At 31.8% G+C, this 11,865-nt stretch overlaps 1 protein-coding gene across 1 annotated transcript; it reads left to right on the forward strand.

Moving 5' to 3' along the window:
• Positions 1-6,623: 6,623 nt before the first annotated feature.
• Positions 6,624-7,974, forward strand: LOC132730828 (uncharacterized). Its single transcript, XM_060716875.1, has 2 exons — positions 6,624-6,855; positions 7,338-7,974. Exons 1-2 carry the CDS (start codon positions 6,748-6,750, stop codon positions 7,677-7,679), a joined length of 450 nt encoding a protein of 149 aa, XP_060572858.1. The 5' UTR covers positions 6,624-6,747; the 3' UTR covers positions 7,680-7,974.
• Positions 7,975-11,865: the final 3,891 nt, after the last annotated feature.

Here is an 11,865-nt window from a genome sequence, read left to right on the forward strand (position 1 = left end):
AAAATATTTAATAAGATTATAGTAAATCGAGAAAAAAAAATCTTTTGACCTAATATTATTCAAGAAAACAGTTTTTTCCTTCTCCTGAAAACTTATCATTTCGTAGTTCCGGCATTTTCAATTGACCGCAGCGATATATATAATGCTGGAAAAAAGTCACATATTAATAAAAACAACAGTCCATGAGTTAATTCATTTAATGATTTGCCAACCGGTTTCTCTTAATAATTATGATCATCAGGACAAAATGTGAGGACGTATAGTAACGACAACATTAGTGTATGCACAAACGTCATAATATAGTATTTAGTTTCAGATTCAAAACATCAATAAAATAGCTTTCTTCAGATAACCTATCTAAAATATTTGACTTTGAAATTTATAAAATGGAAAAGTATAAAATTTCGGGTATATTTGGGAGACCGAAGTATGTATTAAAAATGCAAAAGTTAAATAGTTTTAAGAATAAGACTTACAGTTAATTGATTTTAATAAAAAAAGATGAAAAATGTTATTTCAAACTAAATCGCATAGTTCAGCGGTTATTGTTTATAATGTTTTGAAGAAAAAAAATAAAATAATAAAGAAAGTTATTTAAATAAACCGTTCTTCTTCGTTAGTTGTTTTCTTCAACATATACATTTTTTTCGGCAAGCCTCGTTACCGCCCAATGGGCGGGTCCCCTCGGGACGGATATTCCGGTACGAACCGCAACATATGACAGATATTATTATTCTTCCTCAAATTCTTATTATGCACTTAATAGTACTATATCATTTCCTAGCACTTATTTTCTTCATTCAAATCAATTTATAAGAAGATATTAAGATACAAATGTATTTCTCTAATTTGAATACATTGAAAAAGTGACTTATCAGTGAAAGGTTCTCGTGTGGTGCGCACTAATAATAGAGAAAGCGCGAACTCTACTGGTTTTCAGAACCGTGACAGTCAGCGTTCTAACAGTCGTGATCGTGACTCTCGTGATCATCACGATAACAGTGATCGGTATAGTGCGCGACCAGGTGGGGATCACAGCGGATGGTCGAAATCGGCACCAAGAAGTAACGGGCGCGGAAGGAATGGTGGTTACCGTGGACAAAACCGCCGTGGGTCCTACTAGGTGAAATGCGGGTTTTGGAATGTGCGCGGATGGAGTATGGACAGTGACTGTGATAATTATATTTTACGTGAATCTTGCCTTTTAAAATGTGACCTTGATATTTTAGGAATTGCAGAAACTCATCTTTTACATGATAATGTTTTACAAGTAGAAGGTTATAAATGGTTTGGTTTAAACCGTACAATAATACACAAGCGTGCCAAGTTAGGATCCGGGGGTATTGGATTTTTAGTTAAAAACCAATTGTTTAATGTTTTTGATATTAGTATTGTGCAAAATTCATTTGAGGGCATTTTGTGGTTAAAATTGGTACATAAAATTACTAAAGATGCGATATTTCCATGTGTATGTTATTTACCTCCAGAGAATTCTTCTCGTTATTTTGACGTACATGCATTTTATGATAATATTTTAGCAGATATATATAGATTTCAAAATGAAGGTGTGGTGTATGTTTGCGGAGATTTTAACAGCAGATGTGGAGATTTAGAAGATTTCATTTGTGGAGTTGATAGTTTACCGCCCCGTGATATCATAGATTTTGTAAAAAATTCTTATGGGGAACTTTTTATTGATTTTCTGATTAATACAAATATGTGTATGCTTAATGGAAGGAACTGTATTAAAAATGATTTTACGTCTATTTCTGTTAAAGGTACAGCTGTAGTCGATTATTGTGTCACGTCTCACGAAAATTTAAAATTGTTTAAAGATTTTTGTATTGTACGTGTTACAGATTTGATAAATAGTATTGATTATGTGAACACTACAATGCCAGCTAGTATCCCAGACCATTCGTTACTTATGTGGAATATTAACTACGAGACAAATGTCAATATAAGTAAAAGTAATACTATTTCGATAGATGCCAGTAGTTCTTTTGATAAGTTTGAATAAAGTAATATACCTAATGATTTTTTAAATAGTCATGATACTACAGCACAAATAAACACTGTTATAGAAAAGTTAGAATCAGGTATTAACACCCAGACTGATATTGATAATATATATTTGGATTGGTGTAATATTGTTAAAGATAACATGTATAGTAAATTATCATATAAAACGGTAAATATTAGTAGCTCTCATAGAAAGCGAAGAGCTGGTAAGCCATGGTGGTCTGATAAGTTATCAGATCTTTGGAATATTATGTGTCATAATGAACGCAAATGGCTTGATTGTAAGAATAGAAGTGATAAGCTACATCTTAAATCTGTGTATATTTCTTGTAGAAACATTTTTGATCATGAGGTTCAGCGTTGCAAACGTATTTATAGGTATTCTATGCAGAATGACTTGTTAAACGATTGTAAAGTTGACAGTAATCAGTTTTGGAAATCTATAGCATAATAGGCAAAATTGGGATAGGCTATTCGAAAAATAAACAAATACCAATGGAAGTACGTTTGGATAACGGTGATATATCGTCTACTGTCACAGATGTACTCCATAAATGGAAAACGGATTATAGTTCTCTCTTTAAAGAGTATGATGCACCTCCTCTTTTAGATTTTTTGCAAGACCCTGATTCTTCTGATAATGTTTCTTTTAATGAACGAATATCAATTTTTGAGGTTAAAAAGGCCATTTCTAGTGCGAAAATAGGAAAAGCTTGTGGGGCTGATAATATCCCGACCGAGGTTTTGAAAAATGATACGACAGTGTATTTTCTTCAATGTATTATTTAATGTTATTTTTGACAGCGGAGTTGTTCCTGGTATATGGGGAAAGTGTATTATTAACCCAATTCCCAAGTCTTCTTCTGCGGACCCTAGAGATCCTCTTTCATATAGAGGTATATCTTTAGCTCCTGCAGTATACAAATTATATTGTTCGGTTCTTAATGATCGTCTTAGTACCTGGGCTGAAGAAAATGAAAAAAATGGTAGACGAGCAAAATGGGTTTAGAAAGAAACGCACAACTATTGATCAAATTTCTTCATTGAGTAATCTAATAGATACTAGGAAAAAGCTAAAGCAATCAACATTTTGTGCATTTATCGACTTTAGAAAAGCTTATGACAATATTAATAGAAATAAGTTATGGAAAAAACTTCATGATAGTGGTATATCAGGGAAAATGTTAACAGCCGTAAGATCACTATATTCTAATGTCTCGTCATGTGTTCGTGTAAATTCTTATAATACTGACTGGTTCAGTGTACATTCTGGCTTAAGACAAGGCTGCACCCTCTCCCCTCTGCTGTTCAATCTGTACATTAATGACCTTGCTGTGTATCTTAAGTCTTTGAATATTGGTGTGTCTATAGAAAGTGAAATTATAAGCATTTTGTTATATGCAGATGATATTGTTCTGTTAGCTGAAAATAAAGATGATTTGCAAGTTTTGCTAAATGCTTTGAGTGAATGGTGCAATGTTAACGATATGCAAATTAATTGTACAAAAAGTAATATTGTTCACTTTAGACCACCCTCTGTACAAAAGGTTGATTTTGTTTTCAAATGTGGTAATGAAACTCTTGATATTGTTGAAAGATATACATACTTGGGTATAGTTTTGACCGAACACCTCGATTTTAATGTAACAGCCAGGACAATTGCTCAAAGTGCAAGCCGTGCATTGGGTTTGGTAATTGCCAAATGTAAATTAATAGGTGGAGTACCTTTTAATGTATTTACTAAGTTATACGACTCCTTAGTTTGGCCTGTAATAAGTTACGGTGCAGCAGTGTGGGGCTGTCGATCTTTCTCCTGTATAAATGCTGTTCAGAATAGAGCAATGAGGTATTTCCTAGGCGTCGGCAAATATACACCTAATGCGGCTTTAGCAGGGGAAATGGCTTGGCAGCCCCCCGTTGTTCGCCAATGGAAAACTATAGCTTCTTATTGGGCCTGTATTTGTAACACCCGTTCTACTCGTATTAATAAGCGAATTGCAGTTTGGGCAAGTGTTAAAGCTGGTACATCATGTAAAAAACTGGGTCTTTTCTGTGAAGAAGCAAATAAATGATTGTAATTTAGTCAACTGTTCTGATGTAAATGTAAATGTTTCTAAAGCCTACATTGTTGAAGGTATACAATCATATATGACAAACAAGTTTATTGCTGAATGGCTTGAAACTATCAATAGGACCACGAGTGTTACTGGTAGAGGTGGTAACAAGCTTAGAAATTATTGTACATATAAGTCAGAATTTACCACAGAGCACTATTGTAATATGATTATGCCTCCCAGCATCGCTCAGCATACTGTAAATTTCGTTGTGGGTAGCGCCTATTCGGATTGAAACTGGGAGATTCGAAAATTTAAATATAGAAAATAGAACATGTCCGTTTTGTCAAGCAATTGAAACTGAAAGTCATGTTATTTTCGATTGCCCTTTGTACAATGACCTTAGAATTTCTTTGCTAAATACAATTTTGTCAATAGAACCAAACTTCTACGATATGCAGGATATTGATAAGCTGAAACTTGTATTTTCAAATCATTCACTTATTAGAATTTGTGCCAAAACCTATAATGATATTTTAAATAGGAGACAATTTTATCTGTGTAAATAATGTAATTTCTTTTTATGTGATATCTATATCTTTTAACTTCCCCTAGGAAGTAGATGCTAATCTGTTCATCCACGATCTGATCGGGGGGATACCTGATTCTTTAACACATTTTTTTGAACTGCGCAATAGTGCCTTTTTCCACATTCAGTTTTTTATCGTCGTGTATTTTAATGATTTTTTTATTTAACGATTAGCGTCTGCTTCTTAGCTTTAACGATATAAGCATGCATATAGTATATATAGCAGTAATTACGTAAGTCTTTTTATTCGTTGAATTGTTACTAAAGTCTCTTATAACTCAATATATGAGTGGCAATGTACTTTTAAAATCATGTTATATGTGTTCTATGTATATTGTTGTATGTATGTACATTGATGAGACTAAAATAAAGATTGAATATATTGATTTGAAATTATACTCTTAAATTATGTCTTCAATTACTATTATTTAAATGTTTGTATATATTATGATTATAAAATAAAAGAGAAAAAAATATGATTTCTGATTGCAAATGCCAAAACAGAATTTTGTATAAAAAAGATCGAAATTGAATTTGTATTTAGGTGTTGTTTTGTGTCACCTAATCGTGCATAGCTCAATTCATATGTATGCACTTTTTTAATTGTGACTTAACTTTGAATAGCAAACTTTGGAGAGAAATAATATTTTTCTGTTGCTCTCGAGCTTCCTACTAAGCGCTTATGTTGCAATATGTTATTAACATATGCTGACAAACTTGAGGAAAGAGTACACACATTAATTAGTGCATATGATTTGTTAAGTTTAATTTGAAATGTTATAACGTTCAAATTCATATAATAGAGAAATAAATAACACATACATTATGAGATGGTCCACCGCCCATTTTTTTGGTAGCTTTAAATGCACCGTTGATAAAATCTGCTAAAAATAAATAGAAAATATAAAAATAAAGGTATTTATAAACGTCACTTATAAATAATATGTTTAATAAATGTCCCCAAATGAATGACTGTCAAACTGTATTAATTTTAAATAAAATCTGCTATATTAAGTTTGTTATTTAACATTAATAAAAATAGTAAAACAAACCTTTCCTTTAATTTCAAGTTATGATAACAAATGACCAATATTTGCTAATGTAGGAATATACATTTTGTAATAAGAATGTTTAACCATTTAAACATAGAAATAACCACTCCCATTTACAAAGAACTAAAACAAACAAATTAACTAATAATGTAGCTATCGCTACCTAAAGAAAAAAGTATGGTTCACTTTACAGTACATTATAAACTAACAATTTACGTTTATAGTAATGACATTATGTATGTTTAGTGGATAAACGCGCATGTAAAGAACATAGTCGGTTTCATATTTGGCAATGCATTAAGTGTTTTTTACTACATTATTTTGTAAAAATTTAAAATCATTTTGAAATACCTTAATTGTGACAAAATGATGTTTGTATGTTTACAAATTTCCGATATTTTAGACGAAATGATATTTTTGAACTTTTTCAATAAGAGTATGAGAACAGCATGAATGTGTGGTTTTTGAAATGATTATACGTCCAAAACTATTTTTAGTAAAAGCTTCACTCTTCAATGTGATATAGTTCTATACAAATCCAGCACTCTTTTTTTGTCAATGACTTTATCATCAAAATTAACTCAATAATATCGCCCTTTGCCCCTTTGAACATCAACGAAATATAAAGAAGGATATGTACATGTACTTGTCAAAGTTACTAAGGTTTACTGAATTTATTTTCAGAATTACTTTCTTTTTTCTAATTGAGCAGTTTGTGATTTGGTAAAAATACTCAGAGCTTCTTGGGGTTTTTAGAGGTTCATTATTCAGTTTTCATAACAGAACCGAGTGTCACTTACTAGACACCATAACTTAAAGAAAAAATATCTGTCAATCTAAAATCAATATTCATGCGACATAAATTTAAACAAAAGCTTGTTGCGAATGCCACTCCCACATAATTTAAGAGTAGCCATTGAATGAATTTAAACTGAAATTTAAGTTCATGAATTAGGCATTACTTAAAAGAAAAACATCAGAAACGAATAAAATGTAGACTGATATAATTTGTAAGACTCAGCAGTTAAATATGACGGATACAAATCTAAAGAGTAAGACTTCGGAAACTCGTGAAAATGATAAAGCAGACAAGGAAACTCGTGAGAATCACAACGTAGACGACGGAAGTAAATTTCAGGTAAGTTACTATTGAAATTTTAGTGAACTCAAAGTCATTAAGACACTGTACGTTTGTATGACAAGTTGTCTACCTTTCCCCGGCGCTTATTTTTTTAAGTATTTTAGTTGCATGGTTTTAAAAGTATTATATCGTTATTTTCTTTACAAAAATCAGAAGTACAGAAAAATATTAGGCCTTATTTAAAATGCCATTGACGTCTTAAATAAGACGAATCATTTCCTTTGCATTTGATTTAGATTTTCCAATTCACAATGGACAATGGAATCATCAAAACAAATAATAGAAAAATATCTTAACTGAATGCTACTTATCCATGGTAGATAAAATGATTTTGTGACCTGATAGCGTTTTTTTAGCTGTAATTTAATCATACAATTATCATATCATATATATTAAATGTTTTCCAAAAGCTATAAATAGTTATCTAAACACAATATAATTGATCATAACATCATTTTGAACATTGATGTTTTTTACAGGATCATAAAATTGAGTGCGAAGAAATCAATGGGAGGTCAATTGGTAAGGCAATAATAAAATATTGCGGACACGAAGGGACGGAGAACGACAGAAATACACGATATCTCAGAAGACTCCTGCAAGCCGTTATATCGCATATAGAAAAGGAACATCCGGATACATGGAAAAATGCTGAAATAAGAATTTATGATTACAACTTTGAAATATATAGCATAAAAGCTGGTCATGGTAAACATATGTTCATGGTGTCTCTTGATGAAAATGATGAGCCAAAAGTAATCAAGACAAAACCGTCAATAGTTAATTCAAAGACAGAACATCAAAGATGTATTCTTATGTAATTATTGACTAAAAAAGTATTAGACTGACAGTATGTACACCAATAATCAAATTTATATAGATTGTGATAATAATTATAGTATCACTGATTTGCAAACATTTGATTGTTTATACTCATTTTAAGAAATAAAATGTATCTGTATTTTATCAACATTCAGCATTTGTTAAGACCTGAATATCACAAATATGTTAAAACCCGTGTTTATTCAAATGCCTTAAAGTATGTATATTACACTTGAATAACATAAAAAAATATTGTATTTTATATTATTTTTCAGTAAAAGAACTATAATGCTATATTACTTTTTTATTCATTGAGTTCAATATAGATGTTGACAAATCATCTTTGCAAGAAGTAAAGGAATTTTTAGTCTTATTTTTATAAAAAAAAGCAATTTTATTTGTGACACTTGAGCTACCTATTATAATAAACAAACGCGCTAATGTACAATTTGATAATGGCAGGGGAAACCTGCCAGTGCACGCAAAGTGTTATGTTACTTTTTTCTTTTTCTCTTTCGTTTGCGTTCTACTGATTGAAAATTTCATTTAAGTTACGTACATTATACGCATAATCTTTTTGTTTTTCATGTTTTTCATGTTTCTCAATTCATTCCTATATTTGATATTTGATTGTAAAGGCCTTTTTAAAATTACACCTCATATGATTTTAAATTTTTGTTTGTTATTTTTCTTCCTGTCACGGTAAACATTTGGCACAAGTCATTCCGACAGATTTAATACTATGGCTGCTAATAAATCTGAAATAATATATTTGTTTTCGAATTTCCCCTATTAGAAAGATTAAAAAGAAACAAACAGTATCTGAAAGTACTGAAGCGAGGCAAAACACATGTCTGACAGAATTGTTTTAAACTTTACATAATGACTACAAAGGAAGAACATTAAAATCATTTAAAATGAAACAGATAATCGATATGCTTGATCTTGAGAAGTGATCCATAAGAAAAAGAACTCACTTTCAAAGGCAGATAACTTGAAAGTAGGAAGTTTTAACCCCCTATTTTTCATCACTCTTTGCTTCAGTCATGATTCTCTTTAATCATTTAAAGTTTGAGAATATTCTCTGTACGAGTTTTAGGTTTTCTGCATTACCATTGTAATAAAAAATACTAAAAAATCCAATTATAGGCCTTCTACCTTAAAACATTCAAATGAACGTTTGCTTGAGCCTAATGTTAAGACCCTTTCACATTTTACATATAATTAATGGCTAAGGAAAACTTTCGAATACAGGACGTCATTTTTGGTGGTTCTTTTTCAGTTTTTTTTTTCAGCACGACGTCTCTGTATCACTTCCCTGTCATGCTTTTACCCACCCCCCCCCCCTTTGACTGGGAATTGGATTGCAATGCATTTTATTTAAAAAGAAAATTGTGATTTGCAATAACAGGTCTTTTGCAGATTCTAGTTGACTTTATTAATTCTTATTTTTTGTTTTCGTACGGGCTCAAAATAGTGAATCCAGGTTTCATCACCAGTTAATACAGTTGGATTGGTCGTAGTCTGGAAACATTTAGAGAACTGTTTTTTGTTTGTTTGTTTTTTTGCAATTTTAACCCGTTGCTTCATTTGATCGTCTGTTAACAAATAAGGTGATCAACCAAGCACTAATCGTTCAAACATCCAGCGTTCTTCAGAATAATTTGTACACTTGATAGTGCTATACTTACCATTTGTGCTATATCACACACCGTATAGGTAGCATCTTTCTTAATGATTTCGTTTACTTTGCGATGTTTTCTTATGTGGTCCCACGCTTAAGTCTTCATGAATTTTGACGCATTTTCAACAGAATGTAAGCCGGAGTTATATTTCTTTTTTAACCTACGAACAGTGTCATAAGACAGCGAAGTATTTTAATAAACAACTTTAATTTCGTTGAAAATATCTTTCAACGAAATCAAAGTAATGCGCGAGTTTTTTTATATCAGCCCGTATTTCTTCTTTGTTGTCTACGATTTCCCCTACCATTTTCATATACAGTTGTCATTGACCATGTATATTCAAATGACAAATTCGTTACACATTGAGAAATGTTACTAAATTATATGATTGTAAAGGTATTTGATAGAGCTATCCAGTTTTATCGAGAATTTTCGTATCTTCTTCGTGAATATCGAGCAACAGCGCAATAAGCAATTTCTTTCTAACAGCCCTCTTACGTTTAAGCCGTGTTTATCGGCTTTTGAATAAATGCTTGATTTACTTTCTTCGGTATAGCCATATATCGTCAGAAAACTTCACAAACAACGTCATAGAGACAAAACCCTTCTGAAACGGAGGACCATATTATTTCGAATTATTACGAAACAGTGGTCATACAACTTTTTGAAAACGTGATAAAGATTAATTAAGTTGTCAGTTTCAAAAAAGTTTTTAAGAGCACGTTCTGCACTGGAATTGATGTCAAACAGTAAAAAATGGTTGGATGAGTGCTACTGAAGTTATGATCTTGTAGATGGTAATAATTTGGAGGGTCTTCTTTAAAGCAATATTAGGCTCAAATCTCTAACCCAAACAGAATGTCCAAAAAATCCGCTTGATATTGTCGCTTTTGGACAAGCAATTTGTTCGTCAAGTAAACAAAGTGTAAGAATTTTCGTAAAAAACACAACTTTCTAGAGAAAACCGTCAAAACTCCATTTGTCAGACTCCGTTGCTGACTCGTTTTTCTCCTATTATTGTTTTGGAGAGACTTCTTTAACAACAATCAATATAAGGCACAAAGTCCAAACCTAAGCAAATGTTCGACCATGAAAAAGCTTTAATTTAAATGCGGTATTGGTTTATAGTAATTAAAAACCAACAGAAAAACCATTGAATACCTCTAAGGCTTATGATGAATAGATTAAATCTTTTAAAAAAAGATTTTGAAGGAGTCTATATATAAAACTAGAGGCGGCCACTTAATGCAAGGGAGAAACTAGAACATTACGTTTTTCTTAAGACTATAAAGATTACTCGCCCCTAGGGAATGTCGCAAAACATATTGGCCGGGTGGTATTCATTTCCAGGATGAAAGATCAAAATAATGCCATGTGGCATCACATTTGACTTTAATTAACTTAATTAACGTAAAGGAAAAGTAACTGTGCAATGCAAATTTTTATTAATAAGATCTTGTTGCGTCCCTTTTGTGGAGCAGGGCTACATGTTTAGGGTACTCTGTGTTATCATAATAAATGCCGGACAAAACCTCACACATCAAAAGCCTCAAATGAATAAGATCTTATTTTGAGCGGGATACATTTACTTTTTTTTATTGCTCATCAGACAGGAATTTATCTACTGTTTTATATCGGTATTAGAATGTAATTAAGGATCTTCCACCGACTGCCGGTTCAGAGAGTTAAGCCAGCCCGCATAGCTCAATTGGTTAGAGCGCCAAGACTTGTAATCTTGACATCGTGGGTTCGATTCCCGGGCTGGTCAATTAAAATTACTAATCAGTCTTTCGGATGAGACTTTAAATCGAGGTCCCGTGTATGAGTGCTTAAACACTTGGCACGCTAAAGAACCAGAAGAAGCTTCTGGAATTGGGGCATCTTTCTGTTTCTGTAATTGTACTATCCTCCAAAATCTACAATTACTAATACTTTTCTTGAGGACTCGCCCATATGGGCAACCGGTGGCGAGTATAAATAAACGCAAATACACACAAACGCCGGTTCAGACCGGAATATCTTGCTCAAGGGTGACTGTTGATGGCGCAGCCGGCTTTTTCTTGCATACTTCAAATTAATGATATTACGAAAAGAAGTTACGAATACATGTACTAATATTTTCATTTATCACATTTTTCTTATTGTAGCGTATATTTTTATAACTTGTCATTTTTTTTATCTCTTATAAACCAGTCTTAAACTAACAACTTATTTGTTAAGTATACATTGTACTATCAAAAAAAATGCCAAATATCAAAAGCCTTAATATTTTAAAATCACAGTGGAAAAAATACATTGCATAAGTATTTACACTCTGTTGCTTTAATCAATACATAACGTTATACAGTTGATGTACAAAACATAAAACATCAAAATAATGCAATGTATTGCAATTTATTTTACTTTAAACCTATTGTACCTGAACAACATATGGATGCAGAACATTGTGCAGAGGTGAGACATGTGTGAGTATCTTTGATCCAGTTATAAGACGGCAACC

The sequence above is a fragment of the Ruditapes philippinarum genome, unplaced genomic scaffold (assembly GCF_026571515.1).
Source record: "Ruditapes philippinarum isolate M1 unplaced genomic scaffold, ASM2657151v2 ctg3994_1_1_1_1, whole genome shotgun sequence".
NCBI lineage: Eukaryota > Metazoa > Mollusca > Bivalvia > Venerida > Veneridae > Ruditapes > Ruditapes philippinarum.